The following is a 12,731-nucleotide window of genomic DNA, read 5'->3' as shown; positions in this document are numbered from 1 at the left end:
AGGGCTATTTCTACTTGTCTGCCATTAGATAATACCTTCCTTCCCTGTTCCAGGTATAGCAGTTTCTGAAAGGGTGTTATATTCATCCACCTAGTAAACAGGTGACTCCATCATGGGATCCTGACTTTGTTCAAGACAAGCTAACTATTTCACCCCTTAAGCCAGCTTTGCAGGCTGACTTGAAATTCTTAATGTGAAGACTGTTTTGGTCACTGCTCTGAGTTTGGCTAAAAGAGTATCTGATTTGCAAGCTGTTTTGTCTGTTCAGCTCTTCCCCACCTTTCACAAGGTTATGGTAACCTTAACAGCAAAATCTTCATCTATATCCAGAGTATTTCTGAATTTATTATACTTAAAACCATGGTTAAACCAGAAGACAAGCCTTAAAGCAACTCTTTAGTGTTAATATAGCTTTCTTTCATGCATTCATCAACAGCAAAAGCCTTCTTCAGAAATTTCTTTTTAAGTATTTTTTTAAGTATCATTTCTTCATGTTTTACCATTGTTTGGAGACTGTTCCAGTTTTCATTTTGTATTTCTGAATTTACATTAAATGCATCTCAACATCCCCGTCCTCTTTCCTGAACATAAAAATAGGATAGAATGATTCTGCATACTCAGACACTAGGTGGACAAGACAAAGGACTTCAGAAATTCTGGCTAGCTCTTTATCTCCTTTGAGGGAAAGAAAAAGGGACTTCCAGTTTCTAAATAGACACTTTCAAAATTATTTTCCAATTCTGTTTGGTTTTGTTACTCCCATCATGGAGAGACTTCCACTCAAGAGACTCAGGGCTCATTCCAGCAGCAATGAGGCTATTTCTGTGGCCTTTTGAAAAGTGGTAGACTCTATAGCTATTCTAGAGGCAACAACTTGATCATCTGTACACACTTTAAACATTATGAAACTGACTCTTTTTCAAGATCAAAACTGCTTTTGCCAGATCACTTCTTCTTGGCCTCCTGGATTCTGGTCTGCCTCATCTGTCCTTCCTGTCTAAGCTTTGGTAATGATCTCATATAACTAGAAGCTCTTGCAACAGTGATCTTATGTCAAACATTGTACAGCTGTGTAAATAAACTTAACATAAAAGTAGATGACCAAATAAATCACTGTTGTAGTACTAATACCCTCCCACCACTCTGCATATATTTTTATTTATTTATCATGTTTCTAATACATATCCTTCTTCACCCTTTTTCCACTGTGATATAGGTGTACAGATGTAGATGGGGACAAGAAAGCTCTGAAATTTTGCACCTGTATGTCTCCTTCTATACTAGCACTCTCATGGTACCAAGAAATGTTCGGGAAGAGGAAGGCCCCCACATAAGCTTTTGTATACTGGCCAGACATCCAGTCATTGTCAGGATACTTCCCCTGAAGCCAGACATTGATCTAATTATAAACATCTTAACATTTCTTCCATTCCTCCTATGTGACCAACCTGGACCCATTGTTAAAACATTTTTTTGTGGTAATTACTACATATATATCTACCTGATATTATTATATAACATGGTTAGTCTGTGTTATTTTAAGGGTCTGTGGATCATGAAGGTATCTGATTACTCTGCTTTGTTTCATTCTCAGTCAACCACACATATTGCTTGTGAAGTGTTACATTGAACTGTAGAGCAGAGTTCTTTGTGTAAGCATCCCATCTATAAACCCCTGCCCTGTACTAACATTACACAGATAAAACTCAAGATGTGTAAGTTGTTTCTAAAAATCATCCTTTGTCTTCACTTCTCAGTTTGATGGCCTTGATATTTGTATTAAGAGCCTTGTATCATTTGTGGACTTGAGGAATACTCCTGGTGATTACAGGCACCACCACTGTGACAAATTACACACCTGATGTTATTAGAATAGAAAATGGCTACTCTACCTACGCCTCTGTGCTTTGGTCATTCTGGAGGATGCTATAATCTGGTTGTGTGAATTTTTGAGTCAGGAAAATCTGGCTTAAGTCATGACTAATAATGTTAAGTAGTAGCCCAATTATATATATATAAGGATGATCTTGTTATAAATGCTATGGCACAGAGCTGTATGACTTTCAGGTCATTTGAATTATTCCAATATGATATGCTTGAGTCATACAGGACTGCAAAATTCTCCGACATGCCCAGATACAAGAAGAGATCTTCTGGGTATGTTGTGTTGTCTTTAACATGTTAACACTACCATGGACGAAATAAGGTAATTATGCCTAACCAACCAGAGTTCAAATGTAATCAGACTGTGTTTGTTACATGATGTAGTTCCTTGTTTTAATAACAGAGTGTGACAAGTAGTAGGAAGAAATAATATTCATAAGTGAAGGCTGCTGCTGGGGGAATCATATAGCTTGAGCACCAGGCACTAACACTAAAACAGAAGAGGAGCAGGATACTGTAGGATCCTATTATTCAATGAAAATAAGATTTAGGAAAAGGCATAACAATCACATAATCTGTGTTACACAGCAGATGGAGTTACTGAGGATACAGAATGCTACCAGTCTTTGGGATGGTGGATAGCTAAGGCAGTTGAGTGGGCTAAAACATCCACACCTCATCATCTTGGCACTGCTTTAACTAGGACATTTTTTGTAATGTTTAAAACTTTCCTTCTGTCAAAAGAAAAAAAAATGTGTTAATTCTCCTTAGCCTAGTGGCTTTGTTATATGCTAAACAATGCTCAAATGCATCTGTATTTTGTTATGGCCCCAAATAAAACAATGACTACGGAAATCTTTAGATGCTGTTTGTCTACAATAAGCACACTTATTTATGACTCTGAAAGAAGACATACCCTCAGATGAAATCATTTACATGGATATACTAATAAATACTTTAAACTTATTGTTATGAAACAAACATAGTTATGTCAATGTCCTATCAACTGAATAATTAATTCACAAATCAAAACACAACCAAGAAAAGGTTTTGAACTGATAACAGGTGAATGCTTCTTCTGTAAGCACCTTATGCTGTATACTTCAGTAACAATATCAGAATGAGACCAGTACTGATCTATGCAGGGAACCAGAAAAATGAAGACAAAAGTGGTCAAGCTAACAAATACTTGTTAGTAAATAAACTGAAATGTTATGATTTACTGATACAGCAGACTTCTCCAAAGTACAATCTACAAACAACTAGACTTGATTATAAGGATAGGTGAAACAGAAACAGTATAAAAGATGGGAAAGACTTAGGAATTTTAGGTTCTAAACAACATGCTTTCAAACAGAGATGGGCCAAATGCTTCTCAGAGTAGTTCACTGGTAAAATTGTCCTCTAAAACCCTCTCGTGAAAACAAGGAAGGGCATCTCATTGTAACTCCAAATGTATTTCCTTTCTTATCTATGACTATATCTTTTTACACTCTATTTGCTCGATTGTAGACGTGTCCAACCTGCGGCCCACGGGCCGCATGTGGCCCTCAGAGCTCTTCCATGCGGCCCTCAACCTCTAACTGCAACATCGATGTATGCATGCCCCAAAACACATTTTTTTGTTTTGTGTTTTTCGTTCCCATGACCTGTAACGATAATGTCGATGTGCGCATGTGCCAAAGCACCTTCTAGTTTTGTTTTTGAGCCAAAAAAGGGTCAGTGTGTTTACGCCATTATTTTGCGCCGAACAATCAGTGTGTGTGTGTGTGTGTGTGTGTGTGTGTGTGTGTGTGTGTGTGTGTGTTCTCGCTGAAGAGGGACTCATGTATGGATTTGCCGCTGTTCCCTTTGAAAGGGACAGCAATTACCTGTGTTAATAGGTAAGTATGGAGTGAGTGCATGCATGAAAGCAGAATTGTGTACATGAAAGTAGAAGAAGAGTGTGTGTGTGTGTGTGTGTGTGTGTGTGTGTGTGTGTGTGTGTGTGTGTGTGTGTGTGTGTGTTCTCGCTGAAGAGGGACTCGTGTATGGATTTGCCGCTGTTCCCTTTGACAGGGACAGCAATTACCTGTGTTAACAGGTAAGTACGGAGTGAGTGAGTGCATGCATGAAAGCAGAATTGTGTGCGTGAAAGTAGAAGTGTGTGTGTGTGTGTGTGTGTGTGTGTGTGTGTGTGTGTGTGTGTGTGTATGTGTGCATGAGAGAGAGAGAGAGACGCATGCACAAAGAGGCTAACAATGATCATTCTACCTACTGAACACAAACAAGTTAGCTCACAAATATATCATACATTAAGAGTACACTTTCATTAAATTGCAGCTTTCCTGACAGGGAGAGTGTTGTATTGAACATGAACTCATACCTCTTAACTGTATGGATTTTCAAAGAATGTCTGGATTTTTGCCTTATCTTCCAATTTGTGTCTTTTGCTTAGGAAAATAAAGTAGTCATCCAAGGTAATGCAGTTCCAGGGAGTAAGAATGAGACAGCAGCCTAGGGTTAATGGGTCAGTAGTGGACTGACTATGTGGGACTGTAGCATATAAAGTTAGTTGTATTGTTTTTTCAGACAAACAAAAAAGCACCTAGTACTGTTTTTCATTGGTGGGTTCTAAGCAGTGGTAGATTGGACAACAGTAAGCTTAGCTTTGGCAGATCATCAATACTGGCAAATCAAGTGGGCACAATGTCATTTTTTAAATGTTGGGGATTTTAGTGTGTATGTGTGTGCTTATGTGTTGGGAGTGCTGCAACAGTAGATGATTATTAAAGACAGAGACTTACGGACTATGGAGAATATGTTTCTTTGTTTCAAAACCTAATACTTGGGTACGCATGCCAGAAGTAGATTTTTTAAGACATAGCTTCTTGCCATTTACAGTGGATGGATATTTACATTTAATGGACAATGTATTAGTGTGGGCCTATGGGGTTTTGAAAGATGCCAAGTCTACCACTGCCAATGTCTTGTAAAGTGACCTGGAAATGGATATTGGGATGTTACTGAAAAAATATAGTAAGTGGGCTTAGAAATATAGTTTAATTAAACAAAGTGTACTTTCAATTTACAGGCCATAATTTAATTTATTTCAGGTAGTCCAGATACTGGTAGATTGTATACCATTAGACTTAATTAGGGAGAGCTGTCATTCTGGGAAACAAGCAGCCCTAGTTTCAGTGAAAGCTCTGTGGTTGCTTGCAGGTAGGAAGTTGCAGGATGTTGATGCAATGTGTTTTATGTATTATTTTTAATGCATTTGTCATTTCAAAGCATAGTTTTCTTTGATGCAAAAGAAGGCAGGACTGAATGAGCCATATAATGTTTAATTGACAATAATGGGATAGAAAGATTATAAGTGATGTATAATGTTTGCAGCTACAGTTGTTTCAATGGTGTCTGTGATGCATAACTATTTTTGAGCCTGTGTCCCACTTTTATTTTTCGCTTTGTCCAGATTTCTTGCTCTAAGGTTGAGAGGTATGGTTCCATACTAAATCAGAAGTTGTATTTTTTACCTTGGAAGACTTTTCGGCATAATTATGAAAAACAAAGCCTTTTTAATATCTCTGCTTATTTCCAATATAAACTGCCATGCAACCTTGCAAATAACCTTCTTATAAAGCTAGAAAAAAGAAAAGAATTTCCACCGAAACAATGAGGCCAATAACGGTTTAATGCTCAATAATCCACAAAAGTTACACTTGGATGTCCACGAAAAACTAAGCGCTTTTGCCAAGGTTAAAAAACCATAGGCATCTTCAGAGTTGTTCATTTACAATGCATTCTCCCCTTTTGTATAATGTCAATTTCATTAATTAACCAATCATTCAATAAAAATTGACAATCATTAAAGACACAGTAAAATATTAACTTGCACCTAACTAATATTTAAAAATACTTATCAATTGTCAAATGTAATAAACCAACATATATAAACACAAATAAAACACTTTGAAATGTGCTTTGAACTTCAGTATTCGCTAATACTTGTGTTGTATATTATTCTCACTAAACAATCATACTACTAATATATGAAAAAATATATATATATAAAAATGTATATATATATAAAAAATTCAAATTGTACTTTCATTGCCTGTTAGTAAATAACATATAAAAATAAAACATATGAAATTAACACACATTCTCCTATCCTGAAATAACACATAATTCTTTTTATAAACTACCCAATATAATGTTTTATTTGTGTTTATATATGTTGGTTTATTACATTTGACAATTGATAAGTATTTTTAAATATTAGTTAGGTGCAAGTTAATATTTTACTGTGTCTTTAATGATTGTCAATTTTTATTGAATGATTGGTTAATTAATGAAATTGACATTATACAAAAGGGGAGAATGCATTGTAAACGAACAACTCTGAAGATGCCTATGGTATTTTAACCTTGGCGAAAGCGCTTAGTTGTTCGTGGACATCCAAGTGTAACTTTTGTGGATTATTGAGCATTAAACCGTTATTGGCCTCATTGTTTCGGTGGAAATTCTTTTCTTTTTTTCTGTTGTTATTGGTCATTGACCAATTGCACCATTCTTATAAAGCTACTTTACTTCTTTTGGAATTGACAGGTATGATTCATCTGTTCGGACATAAGCACAGAGTGCTAATGTGACTTTGATTTCTTGCAGCAGTCTGTGGTTTACATAATCACAATAACTTTTCTGTGTTTCTGGGTGTGTAATCAATTTAACAGTTTTAAAGATGTTTTCCAAAAATAAATAAATAATCCTCTCTACACTTTGAGCTATTGACAAAGTCTGGGAATTTGTTTTTTTCTAAAGTGAAGGTCAGCATTACAGCTCAGTAAACTGTCAGTCTGTGAGTAACTTCTGCTCAATCCTTTAGATTGGAGGAAGTTTATTTTATTTTTATTTTATTTTACATTTGTTTACCAGGAAAGTCCGACTGGGCACAGGTCCATTTTCAGCGGAGGCCCGGGGAGAAAAGCTCCAAAAATAACACAAAACAATATAATACATGAGAGAGAGACAGCACATTATGGATGTAGTACTCATACAATATGGCAGAGATTACATCTTGTAACAGTGAGAATCATTGCAGTACAGAATAAACTTAAAAACATTTTTTTTTTACAGTTATAATTACAGCAAGGCAAATATCAATGAGTTAAGTTTTTAGGAGAAAGTTGTTTGTACATAGCTGAAGCTCTAAAACAATCTTTTGGTATGGATTAACCTGAGGATTGACACAAGTTATATGTTTACACCAGTATGTAGCATTATAGTTTATGGTTTTGTTATTGATTTACTTTTTGCCGAGCAGTTGTTTGTTGATTTATTGATGGTCCTTTTGGTGGTGGGAAATTACATGGATGAATCCATCTCTATTATGATTTATTTTTCAAATATTTTGACTTCCAGACAATTTTCATTCAGTGAGTGGGTGTCATGTGATTACTGAGGTTGCCTATTTTACATGTAGGGGCTTTGTGTGTGTGTGTGTGTGTGTGTGTGTGTGTGTGTGTGTGTGTGTGTGTGTGTAAGAGAGAGAGATTTAATATGTATACTGAATATAATTTTGCAAATGGAATTTTTAGTTAAACATGCCCCTCTTCTTGGGCAACTACACTTGAGTAACCAATATTAGATCTTAGCCATCCAGCTGGGAAAGGTTAGTATGTGGATTTTCCATCTGGTTTGATGAAGGCTATGCTACTTACCCAAAGACTACATTTATGGCTATCCATCCAGCCATCATGTTGCTGAACTACATTGTTTGATAATGAGAGGAGCTTTTTACAGAAGTTGAAGGTTTTTGTGTCAAGAACCTGTCCATAAAAAGTGGCTTGTTTATGTTGCAGTGAAGGCTGTGGTCTTTGTAGTGAGCATTTTAAGTATAACCAGTATTTCTGAGGTAGAGGAAGTCTCTTAAGGCAGGATCTTTCTTAGCCTGGAAAGCAAGCCAATGGTGAAATTTATAGGGGCCAGTGAGAGACAGAGGAAAGCAAGAAGCCTTTTAGTCTGTTTAGATAACTAAGTGAACTTAGTCCTTTGACCTTTTTTGGCAGAAATGGTTGTAGTCTTTCTTTTGGCAGGGTGTTTTGCTGAAGCACATGTCAAAAGGGGCATTGCACTCAATAATGGCTAAAGGAAGAATACAGGGATGTTATGACCTCTTTGTCCCTGGATGAGATACCCTTACTAATGAATTGGGCCATGTAAAAATCTTTCCTTACAACGGAGACAACGTGGTGGTCAAAAGTCAGGTTTCTATCAACCTGGGAGCCCAAGTACCATACGACTTATTGCATGCTTACAACATTGTTATTAATGTGATCATTTGTGGGGACATCACTCTCTTCAAAGGGGATAATGATGTATTTTTTGGCATTTAGCATGAGGCCATATTTCTGTCACCAGTTATTTGTTTGGGTGAGACCCTCTTGTAGCTTATTAAGACTTGTTTTATTAAGTCAGTAATGTGAATTATTTACTTCAATGCAAATTTGTTGGGTTATTTTTGTGGATTATAGTATTGTAGGACTGCTAATGGTGACATTTTACGTAGTTGGACTGCTGGAATGGTTTCCCCAGTGAGAAATGCTAGTGCTGTAGTGAATATCTGTTTATTTGTAATATATATATATATATATATATATATATATATATATATAGATAGATAGATAGATATATTAACTAAGATGTTAGCGTTAACTGTTAGATTAGAGAATTAGAATGAGAATTTGAATTTTAAGGCAAATATTAGGCATTTATTACATTTATTCATTGTTCAAATGCACCTACAGTACAGTCAGGAGATCGACTGTGGTCTTCCGGAGCAACAAAAGAGTTAACTATATGATATATTTTATATACAGCCCCAAGACCATTTCTGTTCACTCAATGCGGCCCCAGCAAGCCAACAGGTTGGACACCCCTGCTCTATTGCTTAATTCTCTGGAGACTTTGATCACTCCTAGTCTCAACTTTTTTTCTGCTGGCTGCTAGAAAGAAACTACTGGCTGTGTGACTTAAAACCATTTCACCAACAACCCAGTTCAGTACATTTGTTCTTCTTCTCCATTTTGGTGTGACATCAAAATTAAGCAGGGGGGGCTTTGCTACAAAGGATCTTGTTCCCTACAACAAACATTACTGCCTGTTTTGGACTTATTATTTTATTAAATTAACCAAAATGAGTGTTTAATTACATGGTTTTCAATCACTCAGCTAACCATTTTCTAGCTTTATTACTTATCATAGGAGTTACTGTTATTCAGTAAACCATGGCTCCATAAATCACAATTAATCAAAGAAAAAAAGGTGCTCCAGACACACATCTCCCAAAACATTCAACCAAAAAAACCCCTAAAAACACATTACACTATAAACAGTTAACAGCAACAAACCTAAAATTTTAAGCAATGTACTCCAACCAAAACCCTCTATCTTAACAGTCCACTAAGAAGTAAAACCTTTTTTTGTGGAATGCTTTGCCCCCTACCTCCTGCACTTATAAATACTCACTCAACAATTATGCCAACATCTAAGAAAAGCATTCAGTCCTACCATATATATACTTGTGACTGACAGTTTACAATATTCATTTAGTGTCATGTTCAGCCACACATGCTCAGCTGCTTGTATTCTGATCAAACACAACTTGTTTCAGATATATTATCAATGCTTAAATCAGTTGGTGTTCTTCACTTTGTACATATGAAGCAATTAAACAGTTTATGTTAGTTGGTTAGCCCCTTGAAACAATGTTAACGCTTGTCAATAATCAGCTAGCTTAACACTACTGGCTTTCAGCAGAATATCTGGTACACTCTATTGTTTTCATCAAATCAGAATGTAAAAACTAAGTGAAAAAAATTAATAAAATTCAGTTCACTAATCACTGAATGAAAATATAGTACATACAGAATAAATTACTTGGGAAATACAAATAGCAAAAAGAATCCTTAATGGCTGCTGTTTAGTCAAAGACTGTTTTCTAGTCAATGTGATATGGATTCATTTCAAACACACTGACATTTATAGTTTGACAATTTTTTGGACATGCAGTGTAGTGTATCTAACACACTTCAAAGTTTTAGAACCTCTGACTTAGTTATATAATATTAGGTGGTGGGAAGGTAAAATCTTCCACATGGATGGTGAGATCAGAGGGCTTACTTTCTGCTTGCACAGAATGTAAAACATTTTTACTCTAAGCTGTTTTTTTTTCAAGTAGCAGTTCAGCCATCTTCTGCATCTCTGAAAACACTCTTCCCCACTGGGAAAAAGTGTCCAGATTACCCTTCTGGACTGGGACTGTTCCTGGTAGGGGACAATCCCAGAATGTGTATTTGTCTAATAAAGCTGATTGTGGGTAAGACAGGTTAGCGTCTGACTGCAATATCATCCTAAGTTATTCACTAAGTACTTTTCTCTAAATACCTATCCCCTCATCATAGCAGCCTATCATATATGCCACCAAGTTGGAGATCACCAATTTGAGCCTTGGATACAAATGTTTCCACTCATGCATCATTCCCACCTATACAGCAGAGCACTGCATGGTAATCTGAACATGTGGCTTCACACTATATTCTTTGAATATCCTCCCCCACAGTCTCTGATAAGAGTCACCAGTGAGGTAGAGTATGTTGACTCCCTTTCCACAGTATGGAGGAGCCAATTCAAATCATTAGCATCCACCCTCACTGGCTGGCTTTTCCTGCAACCAGATGGCTAAGCTGATCCAAGGTTATCTGGCTCTCATTTAGGACTCTATTATCTCTCTGTGTCACAAAGACACTGGATAATGCTGATGTACTGACCTTTTATAAAAGGAAACAGATGAGTAAAAATGTGGTTTCATTAAAGTATAAGAGGCACCTTAATCTGTTGTACCACGCAAAACTAACATACCTGTTGGTTTGAAGTTGACATCTTCATCCATTTTGATCAAGCCGATAAAAGACAGTGCATTCAGATTCTTTAAACACAATTCTGTAAATTAGTAAATTATATATTTTAGTTGCAGCATTAGTGAAAATAATTAAAATTTAAAGTGAATTTTGTAGAAAAGAAAATGGTAAATAACTGAAGTAAAAGATATTTTTAATGTTACTATATATACTTTATACCAGATCATAAAATACATAAAAATGTATTATTTATACACAGATTGAGTCAATGACTGAAAAAGGTTGGATACATTGTACATACAGCAAATAACTTTATGTATTTTTACAGTATCATTCAATATATGAGTGGACCCTACTTGATGGGTCAACAATTGGGTTCATCCTCTCCACCAATAAGAATTTAGCATTTTGTTTCTCAGAAGTTCTCCCACTAAGGGGCATACATATGCCCAGTGCCAGTACACCATGTCATGATATCACACACTATGCCAGCAAGCTTAGCCCCTGAGCCCACAAATTCTTCCTGACCACTAGCAAGCACACTTCCTACAGACAAATAACACTGAAGATTTGGCGCCTATACTGCTAATAGGTAACACACAATGATATACTTGTCTGGCATATAGGCACCACAATGGGTAAGGCTAGATGAAGGGGCCATCTGAGCAAAGGGGAAAGCAAGAAGTTTTTTAGGATATATCAAGGGGGATCTTCTCATAGATTACCTGACAAAGTAAGAATGTGCATGTTATCTCTAACATCAGCAATTTTCTCTGATGGCTCAATGACCGGGCCAAATTCTAAGTAGTAATTCCACCATGGAGGAAGCAGCCAGAAAACATTCCAAGGACAAGATTCAGAAGGCTAGATTCTCTATTCAGGCATACCAAAGGAACCATGACTTCTTGCAGACAAGGCTAAGAAAATAATTCTTGGTTAAGATGTGCATCGATGACAACATATCCATGGTACAGATGTCTGCAGGAGAGACATCCTGTTTTTTTTCTGAAATATTTTATTAAGATGTTTAAAAAAGAGCTAACATTACAAAAAAAAAGAACTTTCAAACACAATACAATGCCGAATACGGTGAATCATAGTTGTAAGAAACATATAAATTGCAACTATGTACAATATTTACAAAGGCCTGAGACCAGCAAAGTATAATTAAAACAAAGCAAACTTAATAGTAGTCCAAATATTTTTTTCTTCTTGTCAAACAAGAAACATCCTTACTGAATTATCATTTACAACAAAGGCAATCAAAGGTTTATATAAATGCAAACAAACCAAATTGACATATTTTCAGTTGCAAACATTATACATCAATTATACGTAATCTATATAGTCATTGTGAGTCAAAATTACATAGCTCATTCAATTCCTACCTTCCCTTAAACCTCATTCCTTCTCCAAAACATTATTCTGCAGGTATTGTTCCCATAATTCCTATGTTTTTCTGTGTAATTTGCTCATACCCATTTTGACAGATCCCACATTCAGTTCTTTTTTCTCTGTTAGTATCTTCACTACTTCAAGTACAGTTGGTTTACACTTTGATTTCCATTTTCTAGTAACTGGGTTTTTTTGGCAGCCACTGGAATTAAACTCAGCAACACCTTACTATGTCTAGGCATATCAAATTCTGTAGCACAACTCAAAAAATAATTTCCTTAGTTACACAAATTTGCTCACCCAGTATTTCTGACAGAGTAGTTTACAGGGAATTTTTAAAGTCTACCAATTCACTGCACTCCTACAAATATGATCTAAATTACCTCTTTATTCCTCATCATACCTCCAACATTTGCAATCCACATGAGGAAAAATTCTTTGGAGTCTGCTTGGGGTATAAAATACTTATGCAAACACTTCCGAGCAAAAATCCTAAATATTCTAGACTTTGCTGCACATTTGGGAGCAATGCATATATCCACCTATTGT

At 36.0% G+C, this 12,731-nt stretch overlaps 1 protein-coding gene across 1 annotated transcript in view; it reads right to left on the bottom strand.

Annotated features, from left to right (window-relative positions):
- Window positions 1-12,731, bottom strand: part of HFM1 (helicase for meiosis 1) — a 3,254,758-nt gene that overhangs the window by 1,035,980 nt on the left and 2,206,047 nt on the right. The window contains exon 18 of the mRNA XM_044086815.1: window positions 10,789-10,869. Within this exon, the coding sequence (XP_043942750.1) occupies window positions 10,789-10,869 (81 nt within the window). The remainder of the gene's footprint in view (window positions 1-10,788; window positions 10,870-12,731) is intronic.

Source organism: Protopterus annectens, chromosome 10.part0 (genome assembly GCF_019279795.1).
Source record: "Protopterus annectens isolate FY-2018-M chromosome 10.part0, PAN1.0, whole genome shotgun sequence".
Classification (NCBI taxonomy): domain Eukaryota; kingdom Metazoa; phylum Chordata; order Ceratodontiformes; family Protopteridae; genus Protopterus; species Protopterus annectens.
Note: the sequence above shows the minus strand (reverse complement) of the source record. Positions and strands in the feature narration are given on the sequence as shown.